Genomic DNA, 13,627 nt, shown 5'->3' with positions numbered 1-13,627 from the left:
ACAAAGTATTGAGATGAACTTTTGGTATTGACCAAATACTTATTTTCCACCATGATTTGCAAATACATTCTTTAAAAATCAAACAATGTGATTTTCTGTTTTTTTTTCCCACATTCTGTCTCTCATGGTTGAGGTTTACCCATGGTGACAATTACAGGCCTCTCTGATATTTTCAAGTGGGAGAAGTTGCACAATTAGTGGTTGACCAAATACTTATTTGCCCCACTGTAACTGAAGTCATTAATTAATGCAAATAAGGTTGCTTAAAAGCTAGTGGGGACAATTTGAACATCCTAACAAGTTGGTATTGTTTTGTCCCGACTGTACCTATGCAAACCTGCGCCGTTGAAGCAAACCACTTCAAATAAACAAAATGAATGAAGAGCTATCTTGCTACGTGGAAAAACAAAAGTGCTATACTTTGTCTTAAAAATAAAAACATATACTTTATTGGTTTTTTTGAATTACTATTTTTATACTGGAGTCATGATACAAAGCACATTGATCCAGTTAAAAACCAAGACCACCTCCCAAGAAAAACTTTTACAGTGCTGTCTTTGTTTAAACTGTCAAAATGCAAATGAGAACACGACTAAGCTATATCAAAATTGTGAAACCACCATGAAAACACATAATAAAAATAATATACAACAGTAATAAAAACTCATTTTACAAGATAGCGACTGAGTCCTCTTTTACATTTTCCCCCTCAGATATATGAAGGTGATCTGGTTCCATTTAACAAACTATCAAGACACGTTGGATAAAAACCTTTTGTATCCTGAGACAATTTATTAATCTTCCGCAGAAACTGCGCAAAGGAGTCCATGAATAAATAATCGCTTGTAGACTTATAAAACAAATCTCAGAGAAAAAAATCATGCACAGTGCTTTGATACATCCAGAAAGCCTTCCACGCCACTTGTTTGCTTCACTTCCATTCAGTGTTTATTATCCGTCCCTGTAAAGGCACTTAAGTGGCAGCCAAGGAAAGTGAAGACAAATAGTTGGGCTGAATAGTTGTTTTCAGTGGTCTTTGTCATGGTTCTGGCCATTGGAGGTTTTCGGGCGACGTATACAAAATTTGCGAGGGTGGTCTTTGAAGTCGAGGTAGTCCTGGACAAAGCGTGGATGCTGTTCTATGAAATGATAAAGTTCGTCTGGACAAAAACGTGAAAAGCAGGTTAGAGCTTGTCATCGTATGACAACAATAGAAATGTAACCTTGCCCATAAAAAGATATGGGTCTTACCATATGTAATTTTTTCAGTGTCTATTCTATCGAGCTCCATAAGCAACACTGACAATTCCATTTCTTTCACCCCCAACATTATTTCAAGTGTGGAGGCCAGCTCGTCTTCATGGACCTCGCCGCTGTCCTCGTTCTCATACAGCTGTACATCAATGAGTGCTTTTAGTTTAATGCTACACATAAAAGAATACAGTATATAGATTTTAAGGTAAATGCGCTTTTACCCCGAAGGCCAGCTTGAGGGTCTCCATTGACCTTGATGGTCGGTGAATGGTAGACAAGGCAATGAGAAAGTGTCTGATGTCTATGTGTCCCTCTTCATCCTGCACAAAAAAAAAAAACATCTCGCATAAGAAATTATTGAGGAAACAAATAGGATCTGAATATGCAACTACTGATGCTGGATACAAAATATAGCTTTAACTACAGGGGCCATATAGCTGAAAATCGATGTTTTTATTTGTTTCTAAACTTTGGCATTTGGAATGTTTTGACATATCAAAACACCCGAAATTAAGGGCGTGGGTTTGCATGGGCACGGTCGGTGTAAAACACTACCAACTTTTGCTTAAATTGTCCCCACAAACTTTTAAGCAACCTTATTTGCATTAAATAATGTGTTCATGTGTTATACGTAGGTCATTCAGATTGTCTTCCCATCCATTGTAATGATAGAATCGACCCTACCATTATTAAGTGAATTATTTTCATTATGGTCACACTTACATTTACTTGCTGAAAGTGCCAGTCTATGTTTTCCCCCACATACACATGCACACTCACAGTACAGAATTAAATTAAATGTTGACATGCTGCCTCCTCCGCCAGCTTTAAAGAGGAGGAGCATTAAAAGTTTTTTTTCGGCCAGCAGCCACTGTAAGCACCGTAATGTAAAAAGTCATTGTTGTGAAGGTGGGAAACGCACCACTCATTTTCCTACTAAAAGTCCGACCTGTATCAGAGTTAGCAATACCATTACACTAACTGTGTGAACTTGCTAACCTGAGTAGGTGGCTGCTTAGGAAGAAGTGTTTTCAACTATGTTAATGTAGTGAACCAAGGTTTACCCGCTTCTCCCCAGTTTTCATTTTTATTTTACTTATGTGGTTTTAAAGCAGCCCAAAGGAACTTTCTTTTTTTGTTGTTGAGTTTGACTGCGCTTGTGGATAAAAGCAGTAGTGTTTTTCCTGAAAAAAGGCTCAATTTTTATTTATTTTTGTTATTCCCTGACTAAGAAGCTTTTTTATGTCATATTTAATTTATTTAGACAGACAATTTTGAGTGGTATTAAGACAAATGTTTTTTTGTTTTTTTTTTGCATTCCTGGATAATTAAGAGATGATTAACAAGTTTGTATTCTAGCTGAAAATAAGACTTAGTTTAAGCAAAAGGTTTGTAGGCCTATATATAGTCTTAAAAAACGTGTTTGTCAAAAATGTTCTTAATTCAAGAATGGATACTGTACATACTGTACTCAATACATTATTCGAAAGCATTTTTTCTTGATTTTGGTGAAAAATTGCCAACTTTGACAAGAACAAATAGTAATATTTACTTAAAGCACTAATGTGAAGTAATTTCATAAAATGCCAAATAGGTCCAGAATTAAAGTAAATACACGTTATTCAACAAATAAAGCATGAAAAAAATAATTTATATGTTGTATATTTGACAAAATAATCGCGTTTCCGAAGTTCGAGCCTGAAAGGGGACGAACCCGGAAGTGATACGTCACACCGAGAACAGCGATGGGAGCGCTCCATACGGCCGCCCTACAAAGCCCTTCAAACAATGCTTCAAACAGCGATATAAGTGATAGATCAAGCCCAAGTGAGGAGTTTTTGAAGAGTTGGAGGAGGAGGAGGTTGGAATTTTATGTTGGATCGTACATGTATTATCCAGACGCTAATCAAGATGCAAACAATGTGCCCAGACTACCTGACATCAAATGGAGACAAGACCCATCGAGATTACAAGATTGGTAAAATATAGGCTGTTATTATTTTCATGATTTGAAGATGCAGGCATTTGCACATAATTTTATGTTTTTGTCTATCTGATGACATTGTTTAAAAAAAATAATAATCAGACTGCATGTTCATTTTGGCAGATCCGGCAGCGCTCATGCATATAAAATAATAATATAAAAACGTTGGGGGGCAGAAGGAGATGAGTCGTTGATGGCTTTTTCCACTTTATTGTGGCAACAATAAGAAAACAAAATAATAGCGGACTGCCGCCACATTCGACCGCAAAGTTTTGCTTGTCACTCATCTCCGCCTCGCCTCGTACTTCCAGCTACTACTACTCCCTGGGGCTATCGGCAGGAAGTGGCGTCTAATGGCGTGAGGAAATGTAGTTTTTTCACACAAGCGAACAGATTACAAAGCACCACTTCAGTGTTGTCCCGAGACTACATTTCCCATGATTCACTGCGGGACTTGCGCTGTCAACGTTCACATTTGACAGCATTGTGCAGCTGTTAGCTCGCCATTCACGCTCGTTTGCATTTGATCGCTAGTCTGATACACTCCCGCTTTTTCGGTGAGGTATTTTGTTTATTCGTTATTGGATCGTTTTTGTTCACCACTGTAAAAGAGAGCACTGAAGCAAGAAGGGGTAAGTCGCCATTTCTGTTCAAGCCGTTTTCTCCTGTGTTTTTTAGCGTAAGAAGCTAGGGTAGAAGGCTAGTGGCTGTCTTTTCTTCGTTCTTTTTCATGATCAGAGTTTAGTTAGCGGTTGGGGTTCAAGTGTAGATTCCTTTTGTTTGCCTGGGCTTACCCTGAAGCCGCGCTTCATCTACATTTTGTACATATTGCCTTGAAAGGTGGAAAAGCGCTATATTTACCATATTCATTGCGAGTTTGTTGTGTAAATTTTGTGCCACTTGTGAAATTGTGTGGCTCGTTTTATGTTACGCTCTTCGTGAGCCGTCCTTGGGACGTAACACTAGCGAACACAACAACAACTATGCCACGACTATTGCCACGAGTTGGCTTTCGGCTAACGTCGCTAGCTTCTACTGTACATTCCACAACAGTTGGCAGCTCTGCTTTGACAAAGTCATCAGTCATCTATCCAAAAATCACACTTCCTTTTTGGCAAATCCTTGATCATAAGCAGACCGGTTAAGGAAGCAGGCATCTTCGAAGTGTTTGCAGCAGAGAACACTACTCGATGATGGCGTGAAATTCATTCGCTTTGTGCAAACGAAAGATGTCCATTTACGTGCCCTGCTATCCTTTGGCCACTCATACAACTTTTCGTTTGAGTGAGAACAAAACATCACCACACACCGCCGTGGCATCTTACCGAGAAGCAATGCAACAAACAATACTCTTTTATGGCGGACTTTCTCGCACTTCCCGGTGTGACGTAATTGCCGAAGATTTCCGAAGATTGCCGAAGAAAAGCATTTTCGTTGTCAGGGGCGTTGCTATGGGTTAAACAAACAATATGGAAGGGTTGCGTTAAAAAAAAGAAAGAAAATATGCTTATAATTGTTTAGCCATTGATAATATTCAAAAACATGGTTGGCCAACCTTACTTCACATTAGTGCTTTAAAGTAAGTGGAAGGACCTGACGCATTAATCTGTTAACTAGCCTTTAACAATCAAAACAAGATGGAGAAAATGATTGGACTAGATTTAAGAAAAATTATCAGATTAAGAAGTTATAAATTTGTAGTGTGAAATAAACCAATACAGATTTATTTTGCATTAATCATTTAGCCTATCAATTAATTCGGTTCTTATTGGTGACAAATGTAGCCTTGACCGCTGTTCACCCAATCTGTTTAGTCTTATTAAAATGTCCCGTCCCCAGCAAAAAGCGTACACGCAGGTTATGCTGTTATGCCGTCCCTATCAATTTGGGACCAAACCTACGCCCTTGCCTGAAATGGGTTTCAATTGTGGCTGATCAGTTCGCAATGTCTCTTTTTGAGGGAACAAGAGCGTTCGGTAACCTCCCACTATTTGTGGGTGAACTTGCAAGTTTCAGACTTTCCACTAGAGGGAGATATTTGTGTAGTAACAAAAGAAATATGATCATTTTCAGTATGTTTGTGCTTTTTACAGCATTGCAAACCACAAACACTATAAAACAGCTGTGTTACCTTGACAATGGCATACTGATAAAGCGCTTACTATTGAATAATATGCAACTGCAAACAGTTGTGGTTTTTTTTTTTTTTTTTTTTTTTTTTAAATAGTCAGTCACATTCTACCAGAGGGTGCTGAAGAATACTGTAACATGATTTATGGTTTACCTTAGCAAAAAGGTTGAAAACCTGTTGAAGTACATCTGTGACAGGCAGGTGAAGAAAGCATGCAAAGTCTTCTACACTCAGCTGATGTCTTTGCAACTTCCTGGCTCTGCAGGCTTGCTCCTTCAGCAGGCTGTCTGTGCTATTCAGCCTGTTGTTACATAGGGAGCAGAAGAGAGATTTTATGTGGGGGAGCACGTTCCAGACACACCATAATTAGGTGAGAACAATTAGCATTGTGTCTCTTTCACTAATGCGAGGGCATTACAACAAAAAAAGTACTTCATAATATGAAATCACAATCACCGTAAAGCAGTGTTGTTTTCGTCAACGATGAAGGTAATGAAAATATTTAGTAGACTAACAAATTTTTTCATGACGAGATGATAACGGGCTAAAAATGTGTCCTGGGAGACTAAAACATAATGAGACGAATGCCAGTTTTGTCTGACAAGACTAGAACAAAATGAAAATACACTATAGTTTCTGTCACATGTTCACAATGTGTCACATTCTTATGTGTAGTTAGCCTGCGTCATAGCAGTGGCTGGTTGTATCACTCATGTGACGTGCTGCACCCTCAAACCCCCCACCAGTGTCCACTCCAGGCTTGCTTGTTTTGAAACACGCACGGATAAGATTTGTTTTGTTTTCTTGGAAAGGGAGAATAATATGCAATTCTGCTTTAGCCTATATAGGTCTGTGGTAAGTGGTCATCATACACTAATTGTAACTTGTAGCGTTAGCATAACGTGTTATGTGTTAACATTAGGCTAACGCAAGCGAGCATCCACTTAAATTCTCGGACAACTTTTTTGTACATACAGTTCGTAGCGTCCAGATGGGTATAATTAATTGAAAATATTGTAGTTTTCCTGCTGAGTGTGTAGTACAGTGATCCCTTGTTTTTCGCGGTTAATGGGGACCAGAACCCGCCGCGATAAGTGAAAAACCGCAAAGTAGCGCCCCCCCCACACACCCCCTCTCCAAAAAGAAACAATTTTTTGTGTTTTCAATGTATTTATTCAGATTTAGCATTGGAAAGAGATGCCTATAAGACATGTTATTCCACTTTTTTCCCCAAAATTATAATTAAAAAAAAAAAAAAAAAGATTTTATTAAACGTTATTTTAATCACTTCAAATGTAATAATTATGATACATTTTAAACATGTTACTGTCCCACTGAATTATTTTTAAACAAGTACAAGTAAAAGGGAGGGAGGGAGCGTGAGACTACTCAATTGGCTCGGGACAGCTGTCTTGTCTTTTTTTTTTTTTTTTTCTTTTTCAATTGAAAAAAAATCCGCAATGGACTGATGGCACAATGTTTGAAGCGCAAAATAGCGAGGGATCATTGTATCACCAAGTTGGTGTAATGTAGACCACTGGTGCCCATTCCCGGTCCTCGAGAGCCGCTATCCAACTTGTTTTCCCTGTCTCCCTCCTTTAACACACCTAAATCAAATGATCAACTCATCAGCAAACTCTGCAGCAGCCTGATAACGATCCTGATTAGTTGATTCATGTGTTAGAGGAGGGAGACATGGAAAACAAGCTGGATAGGGGCTCTCGAGGACCGGGATTGGGCACCCCTGTTGTAGACGATACAATATGTGCTCGTCTGTTCATATGTATTTGAAATTGTTGGAAACCTTTATTTATGGACTAAATCTTTTGAATTTTACAGTCAAAAGCATTTTTGAGTAAACATCGATCGACTAAAGATGAAATTAGTAATGTTAACAAAAACTAGACAAAGACACATTTTGAAATGACTAAAATATGACTAAGACTGTGGGTGCCTAAAATAACGTTTGAATAATTATTTATGTTAATTAAATAATTTACGGTATTTGGTTCTATAAAACAAGTTGTTTTTTTTATTTGATTTCGTGGAACTAGTTCGTGACATCACGTTTGACGACGCACTATATAGCGCGGAAGTGGAGCTGTGGAGTTCAGTTGGCACAAGGGCAGAAGTAGGAAGCTTAGGGCCCAAACAGTTTTGACGTCTCTTTCTCTCTCTCTTCTAGTTCATTTAGTTCCTCTATCCCTCTCTCTATCCCTCTATTTCTCAGTTGTTCCTTTGTTTATATTTTTGGATGACAAGCTGTGGATTACCCTTTGTTGGATTAATCAAATGAACTGAGAACAAGCAGGTTAGAGTTTTACTTCCCCGCTGACCGGCAGGCGCGAGGGGGACGGAGCAAGGAGATTGTCGGGCTGAAGGCTCTTTTTCGTATTGGAACCTATAAAGACTGATGAGCATTATCGTCCAAAAGACTAAGACAAAATTTTAAAAAGCTGTCAAGAACAACACTGCAGTAAAGTAAATGTTTGCAGCCTATAAGACAGGGGCATCAATAGCAATGGGGCCTAGTAAACCGCGCCGCCGTCCTAACCAACCACACCTCTTGTTTGCAAGACGCACCCTCATCTTGCAAGACGCACATTCAACAACAGACACTCTAGTCCCCGAGTTACGAGTTAAAATACCAGACTTACATGACTTCGACTTTACGATGACGAAGTCTCATCCGCCATGTTTATTTGCAGTGAGCGCACACCCAATCTTGTCGCTTGCTGTTTTCTACTAAGGGAGTAGACTGCGATGCAGCAAGCAACGGTGTAGCATAAGCAGCTCGACCTCGTCTAAATTGCTGAAATCGAGTCTAAATAAGCTTCATGTAGGTCACATCGACTTACAGTGGGGCAAATGAGTATTTAGTCAACCACCAATTGTGCAAGTTCTCCTACTTGAAAAGATTAGAGATAATTGTCAACATGGGAAAACCTCAACCATGAGAGACAGAACGTGGGAAAAAAACCTGAAAATCACATTGTTTGATTTTTAAAGAATTTAATTCCAAATTAGAGTGGAAAATAAGTATTTGGTCACCTACAAACAAGCCAGGAGGTCTAACTTCTTCTAACGAGGTCTAACAAGGCTTACCTGTATTAATGGCATCTGTTTTAACTCATTACCTGTCCACAACCTCACTCAGTTACACTCCAAACACCACTATGGCCAAGACCAAAGAGCTGTTGAAGGACACCAGATAAAATTGTAGACCTGCACCAGGCTGGGAAGACTGAATCTGCAATAGGTAAAATGCTTGGTGCAAAGAAATCAACTGTGGGAGAAATTCTGAGGAAATGGAAGACATACAAGACCACTGATAATCTCCTTCGATCTGGGGCTCCATGAAAGATCTCACCCCATGGCGTCAAAATGATAACAAGAATGGAGAGCAAAAATCCCAGAACCACATGGGGGGGACCTATTGAATGACCTACAGAGAGCTGGGACCACAGCAGGGCCGGCCCAGCCTATACGCAGACTATGCAGCTGGTTAGGGCCCCTGACCACCAGGGGGCCCCAGATCTGGCAATTGTTTGATTTATATTCTATTATGTTTACTACAGTTTGCTTTATTTGACTTTTGTGAGTTTTGATACTTGATTACAAGCTTAAAAAAATAAAAGTTCTTCCTTAACTTCTTTCTTTCCTCTTTTAGAAAAAGGTTTGGCGCTATCTACTGTAAGTACTGACAATCAGTTGGGGTGAGAAGTTTGAAGTATGCAGTGCAACAAAATCTGATTAATATACAAAATATGGACGTATGGCTTGGATTGCATGTATGGGTTTCACAGTACACTGTGACGAAAGTGTGGGCCATAAATATGGGCCACTTTGCATTATTTTGCTTAGGGCCCCCAAATGGCCTGGGCCGGCCCTGGACCATAGTAACAAAGGCTACTATCAATAACACAATGCACCGCCAGGGATTCAAATCCTACACTGCCAGACGTGTCCCCCTGCTGAAGCCAGTACACATCCAGGCCCGTCTGCGGTTCGCTAGAGAGCATTTGGATGATCCAGAAGAGGACTGGGAGAATATGTTATGGTCAGATGAAACCAAAATAGAACTTTTTGGTCGAAACACAGGTTCTGTTGTTTAGAGGAGAAAGAATACTGAATTGCATCCGAAGAACACCATACCCACTGTGAAGCATGGGGGTGGAAACATCATGTTTTAGGGCTGTTTTTCTGCAAAGGGACCAGGATGACTGATCTGTGTAAAGGAAAGAATGAATGGGGCCATGTATCGAGAGATTTTGAGTGAAAATCTTCCATCAGCAAGGGCATTGAAGATGAGACGTGGCTGGGTCTTTCAGCATGACAATGATCCCAAACACACAGCCTAAGCAACAAAGGAGTGGCTTCGTAAGAAGCATTTCAGGGTCCTGGAGTGGCCTCGCCAGTCTCCAGATCTCAACCCCATAGAAAATCTGTGGAGGGAGTTGAAAGTCCATGTCGCCCAATGACAGCCCCAAAACATCACTGCTCTAGAGGAGATCTCCGTGGAGGAATGGGCCAAAATACCAGCAACAGTGTGTGAAAAGCTTATGAAGAGTTACAGAAAACGTTGGGCCTCCATTATTGCCAACAAAGGGTACATAACAAAGTATTGAGATGAACTTTTGGTATTGACCAAATACTTATTTTCCACCATGATTTGCAAATAAATTCTTTGAAAATCAAACAATGTGATTTTCTGGTTTTGTTTTTTCCACATTCTGTCTCTCATGGTCGAGGTTTACCCATGTTGACAATTACAGGCCTCTCTAATATTTTCAGGTGGGAGAACTTGCACAATTCGTGGTTGACTAAATACTTATTTGCCCCACTGTACCTGTTTGTCCACTACCAGGCCAAAGTGTTCTACGGTGTATCTGTGGTTGAAAGGTAAAACTACAGTAAGCATCAATGAAACGAGAACTCTTGTGGCTCCACTTGTGAACAAGCCGTCATACTCAGTGTACCTTTTTCACCATCCTTCAGCATTGATGGTAAGTACAGCATCTTATTTTTTTTTACTTTATTGTATTAATATGACGTATAATAAATGTTTTTGGATAATTATTTTCAGGTGGAGGGGGTATTAAGTGGTACTTAAAGGGTTAATTCCGACTTGCGCGGAAATTCGGGTTACGTTGTCAGCGTAGGAACGGAACTTGTTCGTAACCCGGGGACTACCTGTAACGAGCACAGTGTGCTGTTCTTTTATGCAACCAGTAGATGTCAGTGTCATCATTGACTCAATTCTATCTATTTCAGTGTCATCATTGATGCAGTTCTATCTATTGTACATCCAGTCATGTACTTCTATTTCGGTGCCATCAATGATGCAATTCTATCTATTTCACATCCAGTTGGTCTGCCCTATACTCACCTTAAACGTCGGACAAGCTGATTGAATTCCAGTAGGCTACTAGGATTGTGGATGCACAGGGGTCCCTGAGAAAAACTGATCTCACGATCCTCAAATGACAGATCTGTGATCGGCACCTCCAGGGCTCTGTCGGGGATCGGCGGTGTGAGGTAATCAAAAACATGCACGTGCCCTTGAAAAATGCACGGCATGCGTGCACTCACTTGGCCATGATTTTTCTGACATTGCTGGCAAAAAGATTTGGGTTTTTCTTCTCCTCGTCAGATGGAGTATATACTGGCAAGTACTGAGAAGGGAGAATATCCGCTGAGTAAACATCACGTTTCACTGCATTGTTATTAAAAAAAAAATGCTCACCTCTATCTCAATGGCATTGTGGGGTTGACACAACGTGAGCCAAAGGAGCTTGAATCTGGGATACAGTGAGTGTGGTTTTATACAGTGCCTTGCAAAAGTATTTGGCCCCCTTGAATCTTGCAACCTTTCGCCACATTTCAGGCTTCAAACATAAAGATATGAAATTTAATTTTTTTTTGTCAAGAATCAACAACAAGTGGGACACAATCGTGAAGTGGAACAACATTTATTTACATTATTTTATTTATTTTTTAACAAATAAAAAACTGAAAAGTGGGGCGTGCAATATTATTCGGCCCCTTTACTTTCAGTGCAGCAAACCCACTCCAGAAGTTCAGTGAGGATCTCTGAATGATCCAATGTTGTCCTAAATGACCGATGATGATAAATAGAATCCACCTGTGTGTAATCAAGTCTCCGTATAAATGCACCTGCTCTGTGATAGTCTCAGGGTTCTGTTTAAAGTGCAGAGAGCATTATGAAAACCAAGGAACACACCAGGCAGGTCCGAGATACTGTTGTGGAGAAGTTTAAAGCCGGATTTGGATACAAAAAGATTTCCCAGGCTTTAAACACCTCAAGGAGCACTGTGCAAGCCATCATATTGAAATGGAAGGAGCATCAGACCACTGCAAATCTACCAAGACCCGGCCGTCCTTCCAAACTTTCTTCTCAAACAAGGAGAAAACTGATCAGAGATGCAGCCAAGAGGCCCATGATCACTCTGGATGAACTGCAGAGATCTACAGCTGAGGTGGGAGAGTCTGTCCATAGGACAAAAATCAGTCGTACACTGCACGAATCTCGCCTTTATGGAAGAGTGGCAAGAAGAAAGCCATTTCTCAAAGATCCATAAAAAGTCTCATTTAAAGTTTGCCACAAGCCACCTGGGAGACACACCAAGCATGTGGAAGAAGGTGCTCTGGTCAGATGAAACCAAAATTGAACTTTTTGGCCACAATGCAAAACGATATGTTTGGCGTAAAAGCAACACAGCTCATCACCCTGAACACACCATCCCCACTGTCAAACATGGTGGTGGCAGCATCATGGTTTGGGCCTGCTTTTCTTCAGCAGGGACAGGGAAGATGGTTAAAATTGACGGGAAGATGGATGCAGCCAAATACAGGAACATTCTGGAAGAAAACCTGTTGGTATCTGCACAAGACCTGAGACTGGGACGGAGATTTATCTTCCAACAGGACAATGATCCAAAACATAAAGCCAAATCTACAATGGAATGGTTCAAAAATAAACGTATCCAGGTGTTAGAATGGCCAAGTCAAAGTCCAGACCTGAATCCAATCGAGAATCTGTGGAAAGAGCTGAAGACTGCTGTTCACAAACACTCTCCATCCAACCTCACTGAGCTCGAGCTGTTTTGCAAGGAAGAATGGGCAAGAATGTCTGTCTCTCGATGTGCAAAACTGATAGAAACATACCCCAAGCGACTTGCAGCTGTAATTGGAGCAAAAGGTGGCGCTACAAAGTATTAACGCAAGGGGGCCGAATAATATTGCACACCCCACTTTTCAGTTTTTTATTTGTTAAAAAAGTCTAAATTATCCAATAAATTTTGTTCCACTTCACGATTGTGTCCCACTTGTTGTTGATTCTTGACAAAAAATTAAAATTTTATATCTTTACGTTTGAAGCCTGAAATGTGGCGAAAGGTTGCAAGGTTCAAGGGGGCCGAATACTTTTGCAAGGCACTGTAGATACGTGCATATAAATTCATGATCAAACAACACTAAAGGCACGAAAGTAAACAGCTGGTTGGTCACTGCCACAATCATAATATAGTAGGATTTTAACAACAGGAAATAGAAGATGTGTGTACTGCGGTTTGTGGTGCTGTTTGTGTGCTCCACTCACGCTCCAGGCCCTCGCCACGTCCATGAAATTGTATCCTGCGGAAAGGAAGTAGAGAAAGGAAATGACAAACATGGGCACTTCTTATACAGGCCATAGCAGAAAACTGTAGTGCTCTTGTGTGCAACTGTTGTCTTAACGGTGCGAGTAGGTTAAGGGTGGAGAGCAGAAGGTTCACATTGGTCTCCGGTTACACAGAGGCTCACATTGGACTCAGTTTGCTTTAAATGAACATGTTTTCTTGTGAAGACAAAAAATATACATACAAGTGATATCAAAATCCAGAAAATGAATAAAACCAGTCTTGTGTGACTACTAAAACATAAAAATTTCGAAGTTAGACGTGTAATTTTTTGTTTACACAAACTTTTTATATGTGTTTGGTTAACAGTGAACAACTAGCAGTGGCATGAAACAGGATGCCACCTTTTAAAGCATTGTTCACTCTCTACCATACTGCTCATTGTTGTGGAGTTGAGATCACTGCCACAATGTAAATAGGACTTGTATCATAATGTTTTGCTGACAAGTCAAGACAAAAAATTGGCCTTCACCTTTAACAAAAATTAAGGCAGGACTGTAAAAAATACAGTGGTATGAAAAAGTATCTGAAGCTTTTGGAATTTCCCACATTTCTGCA

The 13,627-nt window shown here is 40.1% G+C and overlaps 1 protein-coding gene across 2 annotated transcripts in view; it reads right to left on the bottom strand.

Moving 5' to 3' along the window:
- Positions 1 to 395: 395 nt before the first annotated feature.
- The window catches only part of lpcat1 (lysophosphatidylcholine acyltransferase 1), a 34,999-nt gene continuing 21,767 nt past the window's right edge, over positions 396 to 13,627 (bottom strand). Inside the window, exons 7-14 of one of the 2 annotated variants that reach the window (XM_057827995.1) lie at positions 12,991 to 13,025; positions 11,116 to 11,170; positions 10,962 to 11,044; positions 10,759 to 10,884; positions 5,523 to 5,670; positions 1,476 to 1,574; positions 1,252 to 1,393; positions 396 to 1,160 (exon numbers count right to left, since the gene is read on the bottom strand). In XM_057827995.1, the coding sequence (XP_057683978.1) occupies positions 1,027 to 1,160; positions 1,252 to 1,393; positions 1,476 to 1,574; positions 5,523 to 5,670; positions 10,759 to 10,884; positions 10,962 to 11,044; positions 11,116 to 11,170; positions 12,991 to 13,025 (822 nt within the window). In that variant the 3' untranslated portion in view covers positions 396 to 1,026. The remainder of the gene's footprint in view (positions 1,161 to 1,251; positions 1,394 to 1,475; positions 1,575 to 5,522; positions 5,671 to 10,758; positions 10,885 to 10,961; positions 11,045 to 11,115; positions 11,171 to 12,990; positions 13,026 to 13,627) is intronic. The other variant, XM_057827996.1, reaches the window with a different exon arrangement.

This window comes from Corythoichthys intestinalis, chromosome 22, assembly GCF_030265065.1.
Source record: "Corythoichthys intestinalis isolate RoL2023-P3 chromosome 22, ASM3026506v1, whole genome shotgun sequence".
Classification (NCBI taxonomy): Eukaryota; Metazoa; Chordata; class Actinopteri; order Syngnathiformes; family Syngnathidae; genus Corythoichthys; species Corythoichthys intestinalis.
Note: the sequence above shows the minus strand (reverse complement) of the source record. Positions and strands in the feature narration are given on the sequence as shown.